At 55.5% G+C, this 24,108-nt stretch overlaps 1 protein-coding gene across 7 annotated transcripts in view; it reads left to right on the top strand.

The window, feature by feature from the left end:
- Nucleotides 1-24,108, top strand: part of fbrsl1 (fibrosin-like 1) — a 292,485-nt gene that overhangs the window by 244,782 nt on the left and 23,595 nt on the right. For all 7 annotated transcript variants that reach the window (XM_064353705.1, XM_064353701.1, XM_064353706.1 and 4 more), the window contains exon 5: nucleotides 6,039-6,087. In XM_064353705.1, the coding sequence (XP_064209775.1) occupies nucleotides 6,039-6,087 (49 nt within the window). The remainder of the gene's footprint in view (nucleotides 1-6,038; nucleotides 6,088-24,108) is intronic.

Raw genomic sequence — 24,108 nt, forward strand, 5'->3', positions numbered from 1 at the left:
AGAGAGAGAGAGAGAGAGGAGGAGAGAGAGAGAGAGAGAGAGAGAGAGAGAGAGAGAGAGAGAGAGAGAGAGAGAGGGAGAGAGAGATAGAGGGAGAGAGAGAGAGAGAGCGGCCTGCCAGGGTAATGGAGAGCCTGGGGGTCTCTGCCAGCATGCCAGCCCCCCCCCCACACGCCCCCCCGCCCTCCCGACAGCCTGCTCTCTCTGATAAATGGCACCACCTGGCCGGTCGGCTGCTAGCCGCAGTGTTGCATCACACCCCCCCACCAGCCAATACCAGCACCCCCCCCCCACCGACACCCTCGTCATGTTCCACCCACGCCGCCATCCTGCCTGCACGGAGCCTTACCCCCCTCAGAGGGGGTAAATATGCGGCCTGGGGCGTCTCCGAAAAACGCCCCATCTCTTTTGATCGGGGCCTACAAAGACACCTTAATATTTGCCAGGAAAATAAGCCTGTTGAACAAAACCGGGGGGGGAGAAAACTCAAATTGATGACCAGAGGGGGAGGGTTTGATCATGTGCTGAAGCCTGTAGGCCAGCCAGCTCTCAACCTATATTACAACCCCCCCCCCCCCCCATGCCACTGGGGATCGATTTTCCAACATAGCTCTAATACTGTGATCCCATCTCTATCTGTAACCCTCTGCCTCCCCCCCCCCCTCCTTGTAAGTACAGTGGAAAAATACCTAAGGAGGATAGAGACTGTCTTGCTCTCCTTTTTTAAAAAATGGTAGTAATACAGTATTGTTCGTCGGTGCAGAAATGCGTCTTGCGAAGCCTGTCGTTATGTGCCTGCTCCGTGCGGTTCGGCCCACTGCCCCCCCCGGTAAGGCCTTCTGCGGGAGAGAGGGCTGTCGTGTGGTTGATGACCGTTTCCAGCATCGCTCCCCGTGGGGACATAGCCGGCAGAACCCCGAGGCTCCTCGGCCATTAAGACCGGATCCAGCCCGTGACAGAATGCCACCCTCTCCCTCTCCCTCGCTTCTTTTTTCTTTCTTTCTTTCTTTTTTTTCCCTCCCTCCCTCCCCAACTCGCTGGTGTGTAATAACGCCGCCCGCTCGGCCGCGGTGATTCATTACGCTGCAAAAAAATATATTAAAAAATATATAAGAAATATATATAGAAATATATAAAGAAATAAACCGTGTGCGTCTGGGCACCTGAGATACTGTAAACATGGCGCTTCGTCGTCATGGACACTGAGCGTCGCGTTCGCCTCCTGCTTCGTTCCCCCCCGGCCTGTTCCGCGCCCCGGTTTGTTCCCCTCCTGTTTTGGGGGGGAACGACTGACCCCCCTTTCTCTCGCCGTAGCGCGGAGCACACGCTTTTTAATCGAATCCGAGATCAAAGGGTAACGCTCTCGTCCCGGATCGCCCGGCGCAGCGGACGCGGGAAATCCCCCCTCAGCCGCATTCGCCGAACGAGGTTAACCGAAACGGGCTAATTGCCGACCTCTCCGCGCCTTCGCGAAATTACGGCTTTAACTGATCAATGGCGCTTCATAAATTCGTGCCACAGGGTCATCCTGATGATTGGCTCTCGGCTGTGCGCTCTTTGAAGAACGCCGGCGGTAGCTTGTATTTTTATATATATATTTTTTTTTTTGTGAAATGGGAAAATGTTTTCGCTGTTTCGCTATTTGAAGAATTTTGCTATGTGTTCATTTACATGTCATGTATATACCCTGACTGGTAATCAGGCTGTATTCTGGAAATTCAAGTTATGCAGCCTTGGAGACAAAGGAAAAGCAATCCCCCTTCTCCCCCCCCCCGCCCCCCCCAGAGAAAAAGAAGAGGTGTTTGTTGTTTTTGTGAGATTTATGCGGCCAGTCGATCACCTCGACGTGCGGAAGTCGCGAGCTCTCTAAAGCAAACAGCGGCGCAGTTCCTAATTTGGCATTCTTTAAATCTCCCGAGTTACGGCGCATTTGGCGGGCTCGGTCTTCGGGGAGAAGTTAGCGCTCCGTTGGTGGGATGAGAACGCCCCCCGCCCCCCCCCCCCAACTCCTCCTCCTCTCTCCTCTCTCTCTCGCTTCTCGCCCCCAAACGGCTGGGCGAAAAAAAAAAAAAACGGAGGATTTCACAGCTGCTACAAGCAGGCCGAACCCGAGCCCGTGACCTCGTTGTTGCTTTTTTTCCTCCCTCCCCTCCCCCCCTCCCCCCTCCCCCCCCCGCCCTTTCCTCGGGGAGCCCTTGTGTGGCTCAGAGGAAGCCGAATCATAAAGCATGCCTAATGAGTGGAATAAGGAAGGGAAGCCGGGGGCCCCACTGACGGGCCTCCTGAGAGAAGGCCGGGGCCCTCGGGCCCCCCCACCGCCCCCCAAGCCTCGGGGCCCAAATAGCAGACACGTCCTCAAAAGGTCAGGCTTCCTGCCGACCGGTCCAAGGGCCCTGGCTTCCAGCAACGTGGGCTTGAATTTCCTCCGTTTTTTTTTAAATGGCTATACGCCACCCCAACCCCCCACCCCCCCCCACCCCCCAGCCCTCCCAGCCCCTCGCATTTCCTTTGGAAAACCTGGCCTTTGGTCTTTTTCTTCTCTCTTTCGCTCTCTCTATCACACGCACGCACACACACACACACACACACACACGCCTGGGGTAAGAGAGTGTGAAGAATTTGTTCTACTCGACCTCTGGCCGCCGCGGGCCCAGCTGGGGAGATTACGAGCCGAGCGGCGCGCCGAAAAAAATGTAAACTTGGCCGACAAAACAGCCGCGCGTTTTTCTTTTTTTTTTCTCTTCTTCTTTTTTTTCTCTTCTTTTTCTTTTTTTTTAGAAAGAAAGCGGAGGGAGAGAGCCGAAACACAGCGAAGGGCAGACTTTGTTTTGACATGCCTTTTTAAAAGGATCGCTTTTTATAAACCGGCTTCTGTAGTTCTGCTCTCTCAGCCGTTTGGGGGGGTCAGAGCCTTTTTTCGGTGTTGCCGGGGCGGTAAGACGTACTTGGCGGTATCGACAGATTCTGTAAAAAAATCCACTTGAAGTGAGGGTGAGTCGGTATGACAGTAACAAACCCTTTTACTTACCGGCGAACCGTACGCAAGCATACTCTCAGTGTCTCTCCAACTTTAGCGTCTGGCTTTAGCGGGTCGTGCGCTTATTGGTAAAGCGCGAGCGTTTCAGTCAAAATGGCGGCGGCGGTGGAAAGGCAGGCTCAGGGAACAGTTGCATTCGGTCGGGCCTCCGTTACGTGATCGGCGCTCTCATTCATCCGCACTCGGGGAATCTTTTATTTGGCAACCCGCGTATCCGTTACCGGGGAACGAATTGAGTGGTGAATGGACTCGTGTCCGCAGCGCGCTCGCTTGTTTTAAAAGCGGTTTAAAGGCGCTGGCTTTGTCCTGAGCTCCTGAACCACCCCCCCCCCCCCACCCCCTCGCTTATTCATGCCAGGCAAGCGCATTAAACCGCCTTTTTACAAAAGCATTCCAGTTTAATAACCGAAATTTCACTCCCGTCCCCCGCGATCGTGCGAAAGTACCGTTCCGCGAACAAGCTCTCCCATCTCTGCCTGCCAGATCCTCGGTTTTTACAAGCTCGATTTTATTTTATTTCTCTCCTCAGCCCTCAAAATCTCTCCAAGGCCCTTAGTTGTTGGGTCCTCGGTTGGGTCTGGGTACTTGTTGAGTTCTCGGTTGGGTCTGGGTTGTAGTTGGGTTCTTGGTAGTGAAGGGGGGGTGCTCTGGGATAGGGAGAGAGGGGGATGGCGATAAGGGGGAACACCAGATCCCCTTGCGGGATGGACACCCCCCCTATGATGAAGACGTGTGGTCCGCCCCCTGGTATCACAGCTGTAATTGTCCCGTGGGTGGGTCTCGCTGTACAGATGGGGGAACGAGCACGTAACATAACAAGCACCTCCAGAGGTTCGGGGGGGGGGGGGGATGGGGATGGGGAGGGTGGGCACATCCACTGTGGGTAGAGCCCTGTGTGTAAGGGAGTAGCTCAGGGGACAGTGGGAATAGAAGATTTTCTGAGGAGTTGAGCGTCTCCCACAGTTGCAGTTTTGCCATGTTTCGGCTCAAACTCTTCTGCCCCCAGCTTCGCGGGTCTTTATCTTCCCCTGCGTGAATGAAATGGCCGGACCTTTCCGCCCAGACTGCTTAAACGCGTGAGAGAAAAAGCACGGGCCTCGGCCAATCGGGAACGAGCCGGCGGAGCGAACTAGCGCGGTTCGCGCGTTGCGCGCACCAGACATCCGCTGTACGATAGGGAAGACGCGCGGTGTCACCGTTATCTTTTTGTGCGTAAGCGCCGCGACTTCTGCCAAACACTGTCTGTGGCTGATTTACGACCCGGCGGCTGTGTTTAGAGTAGGGCTTTTTCGTGCCTTCCTGGTTGGTAGGTGTATATTTTCGTAAACCTGTGCGGTGTGTTTTCCTATTGAGACGGTCTGCCAAGACCCGCACCCACGCCGAGGATGGAAATGCCAACCAGAACCCCCCGGTCTAGTTGTGTCTGCTGTCGCCTAATCATTGAATATTTCCTGTTTCTTTTTTTTAATTTAAATATCCTTAGTGTGCGCTTTAAAAAAGGTTTGCGAAATAATCCGCAGAGAGTATTTCTGGTTTAACGGCAGCAGCAGCTAATTTTGCACGGTTATTTAATGGACAACTCCATACGTGACTGTGTGCAGCATATCGTTTTTTTGTGACGAGTTTAGGCTGGCCTAAGTCAGACTGTTCTCAGGTACGTGCGAAAACCATCGAAAACTCCACAGGAAGTGACAGGTGTTACTGATAAAGGCTACGGCTGTTTTTTTTGGGGTTTTTTTTTAAACCGCAGAATGTGATATTTACTGCTCTGCCTGATAAGAGAGGGTTTCGTTTATGTTCGAGTATCATCCTGAGTCAGATTGAGTTGTGTATCACCCGCACGGTTCAGAATGTATGTTTCCGCTCAAAACCGTGATAAGTCTACCCCCATCTCTTTCAGAATGTTTGTTTTTTTTGTTTTTTTTTTAAAAGCCTCACTTGAAAAGCCATGAAACTGCTAAGTTACATTCATTAAAAGCTCGTTGACGCTCGTTTGCAAAGGCTCACAGATCTGTGCTGCAGTTTTAGTCGTATGCCAACACGCGACACTTCTCAGTTTAACATTTTAAGCCTTTTCTGGGGTTTTTTGGGGGGGGTGAAAGGGTTACCTCAGCAACCCGCTGAACTCCCAACAGGGAGCCAGGTGGTCACCGTGGCGATGTATCCTGAGTGGACCTCCGCGTTTTCGAGGGTAGTCCTCCACAGTCACGAGGGGCCCCCTTTTCCTGCTGGGTGGGGGTTTTTTTTTTTTTGACAGCTCTGTTCATTCAGCCTGCCGTCTGCAGAGGGGTGGTTTTGGGTGGCACAACAGTGCCCCCTACTGTTACCACTGTCCAGGCTGCTGAAGGAGAAAACACTGTGGGAGGAGGTGCTGAAGCAGAAAAACTCAGCAGGGCGAACGTAAAGAAAAACAAGATGGATCACAGTGGCCAGGGACCCGGTCCTGTGTGAGAAGGCCTTGCTTGTAGACACAGGGGGCTCTTTTTTTTTTGGTTCTTAAATGCCACGCATACTTCAGGGCTCAGGGCCTTGGAGGTGCACGTGGGACGATTTCCGTGCTCTTTCAGAGCTCGATGGGACGGGTACATGAGGGACTGGGTCTGGTTTGTTTCCAGCCACGTGCTGCGGAGAAACGGGCGGCGAGCGTCCCGGTTGTACTCGCCCAAAAAAAAACATCCGTTGTGTCCTCACCGCGGGTATACGGCGGGACATCAGTGCGGAACCGAGAAGCGCTTGTGTTTTTGTGCCGTCCCCCCCCTTCCCCCCATCCCCCCACCCCCACCCTCGGATACGCTCGGCGGTGTCGTCAACAGAGGGAATGTGAGAAAAGCACACAAACAAACAGAATAAAAATGATTTTCCTCCGCTCGTTAGTGCCTTGATTAAATAAATGCATAATGTGGCTCTGATGTTGATGCTGAAAACCTTGCGCTCTTTCCACACCATTAACATTCCTCCATTTCTCTCCCTCTCTCCCTCTCTCCCTCTCTCTCTCTCCCAGGCTTCTGATGTTGGATCAGAGAAGCTCTTCTCCCCTACAGCAAGCAAAGGTAGGCCTTGTGCGATTTTTTTATTTTTTCTTATGCCTTTCTAGATTGTTCTCTCTCCCTCCGAGCCATCTGTGCAAACGCTCACAGAAAACCCGTCCGCCGGCCGCCAGCCTCAGTTGAACCCCGATGTCGGTCGAACGGTCCTCCTCCTCCTCCTGTGAGCCAAACATGGCGCCCGCACGCCTTCCGCAGGAGACGCTTACGCCGTCACATGACAACATATCGGACATTACTAATAGCATCACAATGCTAGTAAAACTAAACTCAGCGTGTTTATGCGTTTAGCAGATGCTTTTATCCCGGGTGGCTTGCGCAGTTTACGTTCGTTAGTGCAGCTGGGTGTTTTACCAGCTGAAGGTCGTTGCTGAAAAGTGACTCTCCCGGGATTCAAACCTACGACCTTGGGAGTTTGAAAAAGAAGCCCGATTCGCTAACCGTCGCGCTACGCCGCCGCCCCCGTCTGTTGTGATTGAGGTAGCGATGAAAAGCTCCACGGATGGCTAGGCTTATAGCCTGGGGGTGGGGGGGGGCACTGCGTGCCTCGCTCCGGTCTTTACCTGCGCGTTTTGGGCTGGCGGTGTAGCAGGTGGGACCGCTTTATCGGCTCGTTAAAACCCATCTGAAGCCCTGATGCCCGTGACCGTGTGCGTCACCCCCCCGTCACCCCCCCTCCCCCGCCTGACACAAATGGAAAACCTCACCTGAGGCGACACCAGCCGCCGTCAGCAGGCTGGGCGCTAATGGCGGCCTGTGGGGTGCGGGCGGTGGTTGTTGGGGGGTGTGGTTCGCACCTCTCGTCGATCGTAAACAGGGGGGTCCGGAGGGAGAGAGAGAGGCGCGTCTCGGATACACACCTGTGTTCCTTCGCCCCCCCCCCCCCCCACCCCACGCGCATTCGTTTGTGTGGTCCCGGGAACATCAGTAATAGACGCCGCGGTGCAGGAGGGCTGCTTGTTTAAAGCGTAGAGCAGGACCCTTTCCAAAGGAGACACGCGGACGTCTGCCAGCCAGCTGGGGAAGATTAGGAGCTGCGCTCCAGTGTGAAGCTGGGGGTGGGGGTGGGGGTGGGGGTGCGATGAGGACAGGAAAGAGTGCTTTCATTTCCCAAAATAACTGCATAACTGTCATACCCCCGCCATTTTAGGGGGGTGTCCGTCGCCTTTGGAGCTCGTCCCATATGGGGCGTGAGTATAAGACGTGTAATCCTGGCAGAGGGGCTCTGTGTGGGTTCATCCCCCTCTTTGGCAGTGCACCCACTATTTGGGTGAGGGCCCGGTCGTCTTTGATTGGTCAGTTACTGGAAGTCCCGCCCACGACGGGGCCTTTGCGGGAGCAGAGTGCAGGAAGCCTTCGCCGATCGCCATGGAGCCGTCGCACGGCAACCCCACCAACGCCGCAGCTGGGGGCCGCGTGCGGGAGATAAGCCGGGAGGTCGCTACGACCCGGGGGGGGGCGGGGGTAACGTTTGTTTGGGTTTGGGTTCGTCCGGGGGCGACGGCACGCAGATGTTGGAAGCGGCGAGGTCGTGTTTTTCGACAGCGGCCAGGTCGTGACCGGCGGCTGTTTCCGCGAAAAAACGGGCTCCGAGCCGCTGCTACTGCCAGTAAACGCGCTGACTTCTGGGACCTCGCCACCGCCGTCCCCTCCCCCCCCCCCCCGCCTCCCTTCGCACGCCCTGTAATCTGAAGAGGAGATCTCCCAGCAGGCCTAACAGGATCCCCCAGAAATCCTGCTAATGTGAGTCCAGTAACCCCCCCCGGCCCCGGCCCCACCCCCTCTCACTGGGATTAAGCCCCAGCAATCCCATCAGCGTTCTTGGTGGGGTGGATCACGAAACGGAGGGGATTAGTCCCCGGCCCTGTTAGAAGGGGCCAGATTAGGATTAGTGAGGGGTGGAAAAACACATGAAGTGAAAGGCAGGGGCTCTGGAAGCTTCGGCAGAGCCGTCCTGATCCCTGTCATGGTCGTCGTCGAGTATCGGCTGTCAGTGTTGTAGTCGGTAAAGGGGGGGGGGGGTTTAGGATGGGGGGGAGGGGCTGGGGGAGGGTGCACTTAGTACGGTTGGGGTTCTTTTTTGTTGTTTCTTCCTCTTCGCCCTTCCTCTGGTGTTTCCTGGATGCTGATTGGCTGCCCTAGGCTAGTGACTCATTTGGCTTTTCTGCGTGCCGTTACCAGTCTGTGCGTCTCTCTTCTGGGGCCCCAGTTTTATCAAAGATCTGCACACGAGCGCTTTTGGTTCCAGTTAGACCCCCCCTCCCCCCTCTCCCCTCCCCCTGCCCCCTGCCCCCTGCCCAACCCAGATGTGGGGTCTGCTTGCGTGACAGGACCCAAGGCTCCGCCCATCAGATTAGTTTTTTTTTTTTTTTGCTACGTGGATCAGTCCCATTAAAACGCAAGATGAGTGTTATTTCAGGCTCGTGATGTAAATTCACCGTTTTTCAGTCTTAAGTCGCTGCAAACGAATGTTTTAGGGTCACCATCTTAATCCCTCCCCTCTCTCTCTCTCTCTCTCTCTCTCCTCTCTCTCTCTCTCTGGCGGTCTCTCAGTCCTGTTGCCGTGGGAAACGGCAGCCTTCAGATGCGAGGAATTAAAACAGCGAATTACAGCCGAATTAAACAAACTCGCGGCGCTCGCTGGCCGCGTCTTTAATTGCTGGCTAATTAAGCGCGGTGTTGTGGTCAGCGGTTAATTAGCGCGGCCGCCGTAACGAGCACCTCTGCTTCCCGCCGCTTCCGACGGCCGCGGCGATCGCGATTCGCCGATTACGATTTAGAGATGTTTGGGCTCGTAGAGATATGCATTAATCATCTCTTCGTTCGTAAGCGTACGCCTTTCTTTCCCTTGTTTCCCCCCCCCCAGTTTAAGTGTCAGCGCTGCTGTAAAGGGTTGGGATTTGTCTTCCTCTAAACAGGAAGAACAGAGCAACCAAAAAAAAAAAAAAGATCAAGTCCAAAGGAACTACCAGCGAATCCTTGTTCCTCTTCTGGTCTCTGCTGAGGGCTAAGGCAGCGTAGCCTCGTGTTCCCGAAATTCTTCCCCTGCTGCAGCGTGTATAAATAGCCCCTTTGATAGGGATCTGAGGCCTGTGCAGTGCCTCCTTGTTCCTTTAAGTCCCCCCGGAGACTAACCTGAGCGCGCGGGGCGAAACGCTGCACCGTGATTGGCCGAGAATGCTCCCCCCGCCGCCGCCGCCTCACCGCAGAACAGGCGTACGGCATCTTCGTGTTGTGCGCAGTTAGGGGAATTATTGATTCCGGGGTGGGGGGGGGGGGGTGGGGGGGTTGGGGGAGGGGGGGTGTGTGTGTCATGCGGAGAGGGATGTGGAGAGCATGTCTGGAGGTGCGCACGCACTGAAAATAGCGGGTTCAGGGGCGGGTTTATTTCGGATGTTCTTTTCTCTCTTTTTTTCTCCCCCTCTTTGGATGCGGAATAAAAGGCTGAACTCTGAGGGCCAGCGGGTGTGTTTGAACCCCACTGGCGGTGGAGGTTTGGGAAAGATGGGCACTGCAGGCACTCGCACATACTCGAAAACACAGAAGGGTGTACTTCTTTTTCGGGGGGGCTGGAGAGGTGGGACAGTGGGGTTATCCATGCCGGTCTAGGAGAACGCCTGTCCGTCGAGCACCATGATGCCTGTGATGTCACACAAAGGTCCCACCCGGCTCTCCGCCACCTCCCGGGGATCCAGAGTGGAAGACTTTTCCAAATTTCGAAAAGGGGAGTTTTTTTTTTTTGTTTTTTTTTTTGGGGGTGGGGGCATATGTATGAGGTGGGGGTGCAGCGTCTAGGAGAGCAAAACCCAGGGGCGTCTTGGGGGGGGGGGGGGAGAGGGGGGAGAAGGAAAAGTAAGACTGCAGAAAAAAAAACCCCATTTTTGAAGTGGATTTGTGCCCTTGTAATCCTGATTAATTTTGACCCGCCGTGCTCATTTTTAAACAGCGCATTAGCGCCCGCGCCAGCGCCGCCGCCGGCTCCGGGCGGGAGCCGCAGCTTAGCGGCTTTGCGCGGCTTAGCGGCAGATGGCATTTTAAGCCGGACTTAATAAATTGTTTCCATTAAACGCGCCGGCCCACACACACCGGATTAGCCTGCGGAACAAAAGGAGAGGGACTGCGAGGCGGAGTGGGGTGGGGGGGGGGGGGGGGGGGGTGGGGGGGAGTGAGGGGAGTAGGGAAGGAAAACAACAACCGCCAAGTCGCCGCTTAACTTTCTCTGCCGCGCGAGTTTGGACCGCGAAATGGAGTCTAAGGGCTTGGAAGCTTGTCAGGGTTTGCGGTGTCGGAGGGCAATTCGTGCTGGCGGAGAGCTGCTTGTTAGTACATCTTATGCCTTACATATTATTCGCTCATTTATTATTAGTGGAGTTATTTCTGTATGTGCGTGTGGGTGGATATTCGCATTAATTCATACATAAACACCTGATGAAGATGCAGAAGGTTGCAGCTTTGCTCGTTAAGCTGTGTAATGTTTGTGTGTGTTTCTGTGTTGGCTGTTGGAAAGGCTCCAGTGTGTTTTACATGCATACGTGTGAGTAAGTGCATGATTGTAGGTTTAGATGTGCTAATTAGGTACGTGTGAGAATGGGGATCCGCGTCTTCGTTAGCATGATCAAACGGCGACGTTCTGACGAATTTTCGCGGGTGACCGACCGCAGCCGGCCCGCAGCCTCGCAGGCCGCTCTGTACCGCGACGTACGCAGCGCGGCGCTCTCCGTGACGACTGGCTAACGGGGCGGTCCCGTCTGAAACGCCCCCCCCCCCCGCGTGCCCCCCCTACGTGCTGAGCCCCCTTTGTTCCCGAGCCTGGCGTTCTCAGCAGGCCAATAAAACCCCGGGCCCTAAATCTGGGAGCAGGAGGGGCGACTCAGCCCCCAGGCGTGCAGAGCGCCCTCATACCGCCCGCATGCCGGTGGGAGGGGGGCAGCAAAGTGGGCAGAGCGGTGGTGGGTGGGGGGGGCGGGGGCGGTGTTTGCGGGGACGAGAGCGGGTTTTGGGTTCGGTGTCGGCTGGAGCTCCTCCGGTCCAGACCCCGTTGTCATGCGCTGCTAACTCCAGCTCTGCTGCGGCTGTGGCCTTTGGCCCATTAAATAATGAATAGAGCTTGACCTTCTGACCAGCTAATCAGCTTTGCTGTTGTTGAATTCGAGAAACAGGAGTGTGGCTGACTGGGGCTTGGTGGGGGGGGTGGGGAGGGGGTGATGGGGAGGGGGGGGGGGGGGGGTGATGGAGGGGGGGTGTGTAGCTGCAAGAAAACAGGCTGCGACTGCCAGGCTTTGGGTTGCCAGATTAGAGGCGGGTATTAAAAATCCCTCAGCCGTTGCGGAAGGATCTAAGCCCCCCCGGTAAAGCTGGCCTTTCTGCCCGCGCCGCTCTGTTTGAGCTAGTGCAGCCACCGTACCTTTTAAAGCCTTCATTCCGTAGACCAATAGGCCCGTATTGACAGAGCACTTACTGCAGAGTGCGGGTCCTTCCGTTAGGGGGAAATAATGTATTGGGCGGGTGGGCTGGGGGGGTTGGGGAGGGGGAGGGAGCCTTTGTAGGCGGAGCTGCTCTCTCCTCGCCTGTGCCGCAGTTCTTGTCAAGTCCGCCTCTGAAGCCTATTTGTTTCCTTGATTGAATTTAAATTTTAAACAGTGGCAAATCCTTTCAGAGCACGGCGCTTAATTCATCCCTTCTCCCGACTGCGACAGCGTCCCCCCCTCAGCCCCGCCCCCCCCCCCTTTCCTTCCTTCTTTTTCACCGTAAGAACTTCAAAATCAGCACAAGCAAAAAAAAACAAAAGCATTTACTTCTTTATTAATCTCGCTGCTGTTATTATTTTTTCCCGTGTTCGTGTCGGAGCCCGCGAGTGGCGAGATTTGTTGTTCTGCGAAAGCTCCCATTATTAACGCTCTCTCTTTCTCTTTCTCTCTCTCTCTTTCTTTATTTTTTTTTATTGATAATACTAATGCTGTTTGTGCAGTCGTCCCTGTCTGGGAAGGGGAGATAAATACGCAGAGAGTGCTGGAGATAAGACGCGTGTTTAATTATTAATTGAGCCATTACTGCCAGAGATTGGCTTTTTCTTTTTTCTTTTTTTTTTTTGATTTAAGGCAGGAAGCCGGCTTGGGGGACGGAGAAAGCAATTACCGAATTTCCCAGCATGCACCGCTCCGGCCTCTCGCCGCGCGGCCGTGCGCCGAGCGAGAGAACGCGCCCCCCGTCGCCCGTCCCGCTCCATAAATTATTTTAATTCTGCCTTCAATATTTATGGCGTTTTTAAATTACATTTCCCCCGGATTGTCATGCTCTATTTATGGGGCGGAGTCGACGTGCTGCTTGGGGTTTTTTGGCGTTCCGAAGGGGGGTTTTGGTTTTTTTTGCGTGCGGGGATGTAGTACCTGACCGCGACAGGCTCCTCCCCTGGAAAGCACGGCAGGAGTAGGGGGGTAGGGGTGGGGTGCGGGGGGGTGTGTCTGTTTCTCCATTCATTAAAAGCTGTCTGAGAGACGTGAATGCCGGTTCATTTAGAAGCATCTTGGCTTGTGTGCGACAGCTAGTGGGATTTTTTGCTTCTGTGTGACAGCTAGTGTTGCTGTGTGTGTGTGCGTGTGTGTGGTGTGTGCATGCATGTGCATGTGTGTGTGTGTGTGTGCGTATGCATGCGTGCGCGTGTGTGTGATTCCTTGTAGGAGCATTAAAAATGCAGCTGGGCTCCTGGTTGGGATTGTCCCTGTTAAGTGAGTTTGGTGGTGGGAGAGGCAGCTGAGCTGTGACACCGTGTTAATCTCTGCTTCCTGTGTGGGGCTCTAGTGTTAGAGAGGGCAGATCCATGGACTCTGCAGAGCTCCCCGGGGACAGATCTGCCAAGAGCTCAACAGCAGCCCCCCCCCCACCACACCGTACTGTCTCTGCTTAAAGGCACACACACACACACACGCTCTTTCACTCCACACACACGCACACCTGTGCACACACACACACACACACACACACACACTCTACACACAACTCACACACCACACACACACACACACACAAATACCTACACACCTACATACACACACACACACACACAACAGCTCACACACACACACACATACACACACACACACGCACACACACACACACATGCACACACTCTCTCACACACGCTTTCTTTTTCACTCACACACACACACACGCACACACCTGTGCACACACACACTCTCTCTCAGACATTCACACACACACACACACACACACTCTCTCTCACACACGCTCTCTTTTTCACTCACACACACACGCACACACCTGTGCACACACACACTCTCTCTCAGACATTCACACACACACACACTCTCTCTCTCACACACACACACACACACACACACACACCCCTCTAATGTCCCGTTGCTATGGTTCGCGGGATGGGGGGTTGTAATGGGCAGTAGCGGTGTCTCTGGGTTCCGCCATGTTCTATCGATCAGACACAGAGCTGCTGCTCAGCGCTGAGGGGTCTGGGCATGAAGGGAAGCCATTTCCCAGAAGTCCCCACTCCCTCTCCCCCCAGCCCCACTGCGTGCAGCAGTACCGCAGGCACTCGCGTGTCCCCCTGGGTCCTGGGGGGGGGGGGGGCGGGGACGGGGGTGGGCGTGGGCTGTAAAAGCCGTCGCGCTGATTGGCCCTTACGATGCTCCTGCACACTCCGGCCAATCGATTCCCATGATGAGCGGTAATCACTCACTCCGCCCAGTGCTCACCGCTTCGTGAAATGCGATTGGTTAGAATTGATTGCTGCTTAAATTCGACTTTAATGGACACGGAGATGTCAGGCCTGCTCTCTCTCTATCCCTGTGTGTGTGTGTGTGTGTGCCTGTGCTTGGTTGAGATGGGCATTTAAATCCATGTCTTAAATGCATGTCCATTTTGAACGTTAGTGCGGCTAACTAATATCCTGGGCTGTTTTAGCCTCCTGCCTGTAGTCCAGTGTAGTGTAAAAGGCGGTGTAGTGTTGAGCAGGACCTAACCAGGGTGGTGTTTGATGACAAACTGCTGTTTCCCATTTTCTGTATATTTATTTATTCGTGTTTTTCAGTTCCCCCCCCCCCCCCCAACACCTTTACACCTCCCGCGTGTGAGTTTCTGTCATCAGCACCGCGGCGAAGCCGACCGCAAAACAGATGTGCTGGTCCCAGAGCCCCCCCAGGTGCCCCCCCCCCCCACTTCCACAGCTGACATTTCTATTTGCGAAGCCGTTGATGATGAATGAGGCCGGACGAGGGGCCAATTCGCTCGGACGAGGGGCCACTTCGCTGGGACAGCGTTACTGCCGGGGCCCGTGCCTGACACACCAGCGTAAACACCCGCCAGAGGAGCGCTCCGCTCCAGCCCAAGGGGGGGGGGGGGCAAGTTGGGGCTACAGTGGCAGTTGGGGCCCATCTGCTTGTCCTTGAACCCAATGTTTTTTATTTTGTTGCCTGGTGGGTGTTCTGAGTTACCCCTGTGTGTTTTGGGGAGGGGGGGTTCAGGGTTACCCCTGTGTGTTTTGGAGGTTCAGGGTGTGTGGGTTTGGGCTGTTTGAAGAAACTGCGGCCCCTATCCCTCTCTGGCTTTCCCGTTTGGAGTTCCGATGCAGCGGACTGGAGACCTTCCGAGTTCTTCATCTCCCTGCAGCCGGCTGAGGGATGAGGAGTTAGCCGTCCCGCCAACCCTGGTTCCTCTGAGTCAGCCCCTCCGCCCCCTCGCCCCCCCCCGCCCCCCCGCACAGGCTGCCGAACGCTAACAGGTGGCCCGGTCCCAGAGACCCAGTCGTTTTTCATCTTCTTTTTTTTTTTATTTTATTTTTTTTTTTTGGGAACCAAGTCTCTCTCTCCGTGAGCGAGTCTGGCCCTGGTGTCGCCCGTCCAGACTGCGAAGGGTTCTTCCTCCTTCCGCTGAAGCGATAATCAGTTGTCAGAGGAGTGGTTTTCATTTTCTGGCTGGGAGGGTTTGATAGTTTTCTTATCAGCGCGGTCGACCGCGAATGTACACCGCACTGCTTCAGCTGCGAGCGGCGTTTATTTATTTCTTTATTTCTGTTCATTTCTTTATTTATTTTTCCGTCTTTTTCCTTATTCCTTCTTCGTTTGCTGGTCTGTTTTGCGGATTTCTCCGCGTTTTCTTTCTGAAATGGATCGGGCTGCGTTTTTGAAGTCGGTTGTGTTCCGCCGCTCCTCTTCCTGAGCCAGCCCCGGCCGGCGCATCCGGTTACGGGCCCAGATGGCGAGCAGACGCGGCCAAAAATACTGTCGGCCCTGGATCGCGCACAGTCGCTGGCAGGGGGAGCGAGCCCCGAAGACGGGATGGATATTCGGCGCGCTTGTAATGGATTTACCTCGTCGCAGCCGCTTAGCGCCGAGATCCGCGGCTAAGCTCGACGGCGGGAAAAAAAAAAAAACGTCCTCGTTTCGCGAACGCGAGCCGTTTACTTTGGTCTGTTAAGGAAATCTTTTTTTTGGAGATGACAAAACAAAATGGTGCCCGTGAAAGAAGACCGCTTCGGAGGGAAAAATCTGTGGAGGTCCAATAAAAATAAGCCTGCGTTCGCGCACGTCGTTGCCAAAATCCACTTGTCATGCTAACGTTTTTCTAGCTCGGCTTCAGATTAGCGCTGCGCTTGCCTCAGTATCTGCCCCCCTGTTTTTATTTTTTCGTCCTTCCCGTCCTCTACCGTCTCCATCGCCGAGGTTACGGGAGGGTCGGGCAGCCGACCCCCGAAATCAGCGTACGGGGGAACGAATAAGGAGACGCACGCGCGCTCTACCGGACAGGAAGTTGCGCTTAAAACCGGATTTTAGCCGAGAGACCGGCCGCGGCGTGGCCTTACGCCGCCCCTGCCTCGGAGAAAAGAGGGGGGGGGAAAGAGAAAGAAAAAAAGAGAAGGAGCGTGCGCAGTGTGGCCTCCTATTAATCAAACGGAGGTCTGTTTTCCGTGTTGTTTTTGGCCACCGGCGTTTTGGATTCCACCGTGTTCCCCCCCCCCCCCCTCCCCGCCCTGCAGGAATGAGGACGGCCATTAATGGGTTTGCACTCCCGTGGCCCCCGCCCCACCCCTCCAGAGGTCCGGGGGTGGGGGGGTGGCCCGGAGAGACTGTTATTTTAACTCCCGAGGTGGGAGAAGCGGGGTGGGGGGGGGGGGGGGGGCTCTTGCTTTGATTGAGGTTTGTTTAACATGGACGCCGACCGAGAGGGCGCGGGGCAGGGGTTCCATTTCACCCGTGAAGGGTTTTGGGCTTATCCTCTCCCCCCCTCCCCCCGTGCGGGACGGGTCGGCCTGAGGAGCACCGTCTGTCCCGTCTGCAGCAGCAGCGGAGGCCTGCTTGCGCTCAGGCCGACTGCGAAAATGCCGCTGTGGTTGTTTTCGTACGGAGACACGCCGTCGCCGGTTCATCCCTCCGTTCCGCTGAGCGGCTCGGGTTCAGCGGCTGTAATCCGCCCTTGGCGATGACGGCGGAGAGCGTCAGGACGTCGGGGGTGTAATTTAATAATCCCCCCCCCCGCCTGGCTGGGCGATGGGCCCGCCCGAGCTCCCGGGTTTTCCCCCCAACCGCGGTTTTAAACTCGCCCGCCATTTTCTTTTTTCCGGCTCCTTCGGAAGACAGGAATCGACCGAATGTCTCTCTTAAGAGCCTCGCTTTTCCTTCCTGTCTTTTTTTCCGCCCCCCCCCCTCCTCATCCCCCCCCCCCCCATCCCCCACCATCCCCAACCCCTCCTCACCGCAAGGCAATTTCAGGTTTTGGAGGTCAGCGCTGATTGTGTGATAAGCAGTAAATGGAAGGCTGTGCTGGAGAGCGCGGGAGATCGCGTTAGCGGCGCTGGACTGCATTAGCCGCCCAGGAACACGGCGACGGCGGGGGCCCGGGGCCCGGCGGCAGGTGCGCCGCCCGCAGAGGAGCCGGGGATGAAATATTTGGAGAAAATGAACCATCTGTGCCTCCCCTTTAAAACTGTTAAGAGACGTTTAGCGAGTGTGACAGCGCTAACAGGCACGCGTTTACACGGGGGCACGTCCGCCAGAGGCCGAGGGCCCTGCTCCCCGTCCGGGGGGGGGGGGGGCGGTGAGGGGGTTTTATTTAGGAGGCGCGGGTTCGAGAAGGCCCCGCCCCCCGCCCCCCCGCGCCTGCTGGGCCCCGGCTTCTCCCCCGCCCGTCCGGCTCGGCCATCGGCGAGCGAGTCCTTCGCGTTCGTTATTCTTCGTACGGTTTTTATTATTTTTGGTCTTTTTTTCCCCCACCGCCAGCATTAAGTCTTTTTAGCTTAAACTGGGATCTTTTACCAACTGAACATCTGCTGTTTTTTTTTTTCCTCCTTGAGTAGAGATTATTGTCGGGGGGGGGGGGGGGGGGGTCTTTTGATAAGCAGTTTTAGCTTGGCTAATGAATGAAGCGAGGCTCTGATGTGGTAGATTAGAGGGATCCTCCCTGTTGTCCGATCAAATGTAGCACATGCGGAGATTACCACGTAAATCCTGTGTTTTTTTTATTGGGAGTTTGCACAGTTCATTTTGGGAATTTAGTAGATGCTCTTATCCGGAGCGACTTACACGGCTTTCTCATTTTTCCATAGTACATCCGTTTATCCAGCTGGGTGTACCGTAGCACCTGACTCAAGGGTACAACGGCAGTGCCCCTTCTGGGAATCAAACCTGCAACCTTCAGGTTGCAAAGCCCAGTTCCCGCTGCCGCTCGTGTAAAATGTTGCCTCGCGGTGCGCGCTACACGCGCCTTTTGACCGTTTTGTGTGCTGTGTAGGAAAATCCCCGTGAAGCGTTCTCCTGATTGGAGACGGCAGGAAACGGTAGAAAATCTGCGGCGTTCTTTCTTCGAAAAATCCTCAGATTCGTCACGTCCTCCTCCGCGCTGCGAAGACTTCAGCGCAGTCCTGCTGTGCGCGTGTCGAGGTGAAATCCACAAACCGCTGTTTACACGTTTCGCCACTGTGCGATTGTGCTGCGGGGCTCGACCCAGATCCAGTGTGTGTGTGTGTGTGTGTGTGTGTGTGTGTGTGTGTGTATGCGTGTTTGTTGTTTGTATGTGTGTGAATGTGCATCCGTGTGTTCGTGTGTGTCTGTCTGAGTGTGTGTGTGTGTGTGTATGTGCGCGTGTGTTTGTGTGTGTGCGTGTGTGTGTATGCGTGTTTGTTGTTTGTATGTGTGTGAATGTGCGTTCGTGTGTGTGTTTGAGTGTGTGTGTGTGTTCATGTGCGCGTGTGTTTATGTGTGCGTGTGTGTGTGTGTGGTTGTTTGTGTGTGCATGTGTGTGCGTGTGTGTGTATGCGTGTATTTGTGTGTGTGTGTGTATGTGCGCGTGTGTTTATGTGTGCGTGTGTGTGCTGTCCGGCAGTAGGAAATGGGAGTGGACAGGGTGGGTTTGAGGAGGTAGCCCACAGCAGTCCCAGGGGTCAGGAGATGGTCCTGTCTTCATTCGTTTTCGTGACACCCCTCGATGCCCGCCCTCCCTCATTCCCTTCCTCTTTCCTCTCCCTTATTAACTTCCTCCTTCTCTCCTTTCTCTCTCTCTCCCCCCTTTGTATCTCTTTATCCCCTCTCGCTCTAAGTGGCTTCCAATCGCACCCCTAATCAGGGATGATGGATGGGCGGAGGGGACTCTCTAAGAGTGTCTCTGCTAACCCAATACTGCGGCCCGCCCCCCTCCCCCCTGTAGAGGGACTCGGGTGGATAAAAAACAGAAGCCGCACCTCCCTCTCCCTCCCTGTCGCGAGTTAAAAGGGCGGGAGCGATCCGCGCCGATTAGCCGCAGCCTTTTAATGGCGGAGCGATTAAACGAGCCCCCCCGCGTCACCCCGCTAACGGCTCCGGCAGCGCCTCCGTTTTCGGGAGTCCCGTGGGGGGGACGAAGCGCTGGAGAGGGGGCTCCCGACGGGGCGACGGGCGTACCTAAACTCACCTCCCCGCCTCTTTCGGGGCCGAAAACGGCGGGTAGCCCTGCGCGGAGGACGCGTGACGCAGGCGAGGAGCCGCTTAAGTAGGCGAGGAGGGCCCCGTAGGGCCCCGTCGACCCCGGAGGCCCCGTTCGTACGCCAGGACGGCTCGCTCCTGGGGGGGGGGGGTTAGGGTGGTGAGGAAGAACGTCACCCTGGGCTTTACCAGGCCCCGGGGGGGGGGGGGGCTTGGGGGATGAGGGGGGTGGTCACCCGGGCAACAGGGGTTCCAGGAAGCCCTGTTCCACAGCTCCTACTACAACACCCCAGAAATGAGCAGAAGCAAATAATAAAATAAATGGGGGGCGGAGGGGGGAGGGGTGGGAGGGGGGGGGGGAGAACGGTTCGGCGTTTATAAATAGTTTCCAGTTGTCAGGTTAATTTCATTCTTGTCGAAGGCCCGCGTGCGGCTTTAATTAAAATCGATTCAGCCGCGTCCCGGTTACGCACGCTGGTGCGCGCTGGGGCGAGCTCGCGCGGCTGCTCCCCCGTGTGTCAGCACCCCCCCACCCCCCCCCACCCCCCCCGCTTCCTCCGGACGGCGTCCGCGATTAGGCCCCGTGTTTGTGTTCAGCCCGTGGAAGCTGTTTGCTCGCTGGGACACCGGCGGGGCGCTCCAGAGGATTTGTGTTATTGCTCTGCGACTATCGAAAGGGGAGAGAGAGAGAGAGAGAGAGAGAGAGGGAGGGAGGGAGGGAGGGAGAGAGGGAGGGAGGGAGGGAGGAGGAGGAGGTGGTTGATACGGAGACGTTTGCATTTGAATTAGAGCAATTAATAACGCTCCCCTTGAGCGCGGCGGCGAGGATCGATGGGAGACTCGACGCGTGGAAATAAATGCTCTCCGTTTGTCGCCTGGATGCGGCCTGAATCGCATTAGCCCGGCTCGCCTGAGTTATGGAAACGCCGGAGAGAGGGGCTGTTTCTCAGAGCGGGGAGACGGGTCGCTGCTGAACTTTACTTACTCTGCAGCGCCCATTTGTAACTCTCCCCGAATCGGTGTTCGCCCCGCCCCGCCCCGTCCCGTCCGCCCGCGGTGGAGTTCGATCGCTGACCGCAGTTTTATGGCTTTTTTTGCCGCCTTGGATCTTGGGACAAGCTCACCGGGGATCTGTTGTTTTGTTCGTCTCGGCCTGGTTTGTTCCAGTACAGCTAACGCGAAAACCTTCTCGCAGTGTTGCTAGCGCACGGTGGCAACGGTGCAACATCGAGGAAACATCCCCGTAACATTGTGAGAACGTTTTGTGTTAGCTGAGCAGATGTTCCAGATCTGTCCTCAGCAGACCTCTGCAGGTGACTGTTTGCTGTGGCGAAGATTTTTCTGGTTGCGTTTCTTTTACACAAACCCCAGCACCTGTATCAAAACAGTTTATCGTAGAAAAGCGCTCCTGGGAAACTTGATCTGACAGGAAGTATTCGGAGCATTTCCTGTCACGGTTTTGATTGGCCAGCGGGTCAGAGGACTGGGTGATGAATGGCCAACGGTAAGAGGCCTTCGTACCCTTAATGGCGGCCTTGTGTTTTTAGGGCTGCGACGATGGCGGTTGGCCTCTCAGGTGGCGGATACGGAGAGGGAGGGGTAGCGGGGGGGGGGGGGGGGAAGCACGGGGCCTTTTTTAGGCGCGCCCCCGTCACGCCACTCGAGCACGTGGAGTGATCTTCAGTCCGCCGTCTCCATTCTGACAGGAGCAATCAGACGGCCATTGAGAGAGCGCCGCGAGTCGCGTCCCCCTCCCCGTCACGCGGGGGCCGTGGTATGTACACGCCTGAGGAGGCATGAGAAGAAGAGTACCTGTATTTACACTCCGAAACACAAAGAAACGTCCGTTTGGTTTTGGGTTGTAGGAGTACGGAATGAAGCCGGCCAATATTTTCTTGATAGTGTGTTTTTTTTTTTTTTCTTTTCTTTCTTTCTTTCTTGTCAAAGGCTTGTAAATCTTTGTGTAAAAAAAAGAAAAAGCAGCTGGCAGGCCCCTAATCGAGGATGCTTCCCCGCAGGGCGACAGAGAGGCATTGTTGAAATAGTCCGGGCATTATGTGGCTAAATAAAGCAGGACACGCTGCTGAAGAATTATTGCTTGTATTGAGCGACGCGGCGGCCCCCCCGCGAGCTCGGCCTGAAAAAGCCCCCCCCCCCGATAGGTGTCTCCACGGTGAGGAGAGGGGATAAGAGCGCGAGCGCTAACCCCCCCCCCCCCCCCCGCGTTGCCGTGACGGCAAACAGGAGCAGCAGGGCCTTTATTGGAAGTGGCAGCCGTTGTCTCCAGTCATCTAGATAATTGCGGGGCCGCGTCGTCTCGCAGTAATCAATCGAGACAGCTGCCTCCCCCTCCGCCGCCGCCGCCGCCGCCATCGCCATCGCCGCGGCGCTCCCGGTCCGGTGGGCCGAGCGAGCCGAGCGAGCCCCGCTAATTAATGGAGCGGCGGGGGAGCCTGGCGTTCCTCCGCCTCGGCCCGCTGGTCTGCAGCCCACGGGCCTGGGGTAGGAGAGGGGGAGGGGGGAGGGGGAGGGAGGGAGGGAGGGAGGTGGCAGAAGGCTTCCTGCGGGCGCACGTCCACCCCTTGCCGGTGTCCCCCGGGGGGCGATGGGGTGCGTGAAGCTGCCAGCCCCACCCCTAATTCCAAAAAAAAAACCAGCCATCTCTTATTTGTGTGAGATATGCAGGGATATGCTGGCTGGTGGATTTTAGGCTATCTAGCTCGCGCTAGACTTGGATCACACTTTTTTTGTGAATTGACCTCCTCTTGTTGCTCTCTCTCTCTCTCTCTCTCTCTCTCTCTCCTGCGTCTCTGGGTTGGTGGAGGCACAGTCTTCAGCGGTTGTTACCTCAGGCTGGGCAGCGCTGACCTTTTGACCTTTACTTGATCGGGTCGCCTGCAGCCGAATCAGAGGCAGGCCCGATACGTGTCAGTCGAACTTGGCCCCTCGCCCATCGCACATACCCCCCCCACCCCACCCCCCCGCCGCCCCCAACGGATAGTGAGACAATAGACAGAGAGTTTGGGTCGCCTCAGTCCACCCCAAACAGACACCCCGGGCACGTTTCCTGCCCTTTCTGGGGGGAGGTAGGGGGCAGGGGGGTGGGGGGGGTGGGGACTACTGAGTGGGACAAATTAAGGCAATAAAACGATGAGGCGCACTTTGCATAATGCCTCTGCCCCCCTGACAGCAGCCATGGCTGATACAGTGTGGAGCTGGACCGACGGGCCCTAATCAGATTAGTCCTGTCAAACGGGACAGCAGTGCTTAAACTGCTCGACCCTCACCCCCCTCCCAAACCCCCCCCTCCCCCTCCTCTCTTTTCGTCAACACCCACATGTGCCTGGAAAGAGGGCGGCATATGCCTCTCACGCCATATGGTCGGGGGTTCGACTCCGTGCCCGGCGCTCGGAGGCGCTGATTCGCACCAGGCGAGGGCTGCCAGCTTTCGGAAGTGAACATTGGGCTCCGACAGGAAAAAAAAAACGCCGCTCCCGGTTTTTACACTCGTCGCGTTCCGTCTCCATCAAATCTTTTTTTGGCGCCGTTGGAAATAACCAATTAAAACGTGCCAGATGTCCCCCCCCCCCCCACACACACCACCCCTCTCCAACCTTCTGAATATCCCTGGCACCTCTTTCTGTCCATTTTATCCTCTTCCCAAAACCCCCCCCCTCCCCCCCCCCCCTGCACCCCATCTCCCTGGTTTGAACGCATGCATCAGAGGGATAAATTGTTTTTCAAGGCTCGGTGTCTAACCCCTTTTTCCCAAAAGAAAAAAGATGCAAAAAAACTAAATAAATAAATAAGAAAAAAGCAGTTGGAAGGCAGCTCTAGTTTTTTTGTCAGGAGCCGGTGCCCACGTTTCAGATTTAGCTTCTCTTTTTTGGCCGAGTCTGATGACTTGGCTGGAGATGAGAAGCTCCCACAGCCTGGTCTGTCCTCGCCGTCTTCCTAAATCGCGGAGACGGAATCAGACGGTCCCTTTTTCCAAAACCGAAATTCCGTAATGAAGCCTCGCGGCGGTTCGCGGAAGGTGTTGATTACCAGGACGGCGGCTTCCAGGCGGCCCGTGTCTGTTTTAGCCATCTTAAATTCGCTGCCGTGTTTTAAATTGGGCCTTGGCTGGAGCGAGAGCTGGCTGGGGGAAGAGGCGGTCTGGGGTTTTTTTGGAAACTCCTCGTCCCAGGTGAAGAGCTCCCTCGATGGCGGAACGCTCGGGCTGGAGCGGGATCAAGGCTGCAGCGTGTAGTTCAGCGTTTGGGGAACTGGGCTCGAAACTCCGAAGGTCGTAGGTTCAATTCCCAGGTTGGGGCGCTGCTGTCGTACCTTTGAGCGCCGAACTTACCCCGAATTGCTCCAGTGACTATCCAGCTGTGTAAATGGGTTGTTTGGAAAGAGAATACAAGTTGCTCCGCAAGTTGCTTTGGATAAGAGCATCTGCTAAATCACTAAAAAATAATTTTGTCTTGGTTTGTTTTGCAAGCTCTGGCGGACCCATGATTTGAGCAAACCGCAGTGTTTTCCTCGTAAATGGGAACACCAGCAGTCAGCACTGCTGTAGCAGTCGCTGTAGCCCTAGGCTATGGGAGGATTTACATCTGACATTTAGATGTGGGATCTTTAAGCTTCCTCTACTTGCCTCTGTCCCGGGGAAATGATGGCGGCGATGGCGGGGGCTAAATGGTTCACCTTTGCTTCTTTGCGCTCCTTCATTTTGTGAGCTCTTCACGATATCGCCATACTGCTGTTCCCAGTTGAAAATGAAGTTGAGACCTCAACATTGGGGGGGGTGAAAATTTAATCCCTTTTTTCCTGGAAACAAATTCTGCCTGTTTCAAAAACTTCCTTCAGGCAGGCAGCACTGGTTTTAATGTCAATCAAGCGTTAGCGTTTTGGAGACTGACCCTTTGAAGAGTAGGGTTTTTGGAATGTTCCTAATCAGTGTTCTAGACCTCCATTGCTTTCGGTCACCAGTAGAGATTGTGACATCAGCATTAGAATGTTCAGCTAAGAACATTCTAATCACGTATTTGTGATCTTCCACCTTACCAGGGTTAAAGAGCATGTCCTGGACAGGCACACGCACTGGCCATGGGGGTGC

This window comes from Anguilla rostrata, chromosome 10 (assembly GCF_018555375.3).
Source record: "Anguilla rostrata isolate EN2019 chromosome 10, ASM1855537v3, whole genome shotgun sequence".
NCBI classification, from domain to species: Eukaryota; Metazoa; Chordata; class Actinopteri; order Anguilliformes; family Anguillidae; genus Anguilla; species Anguilla rostrata.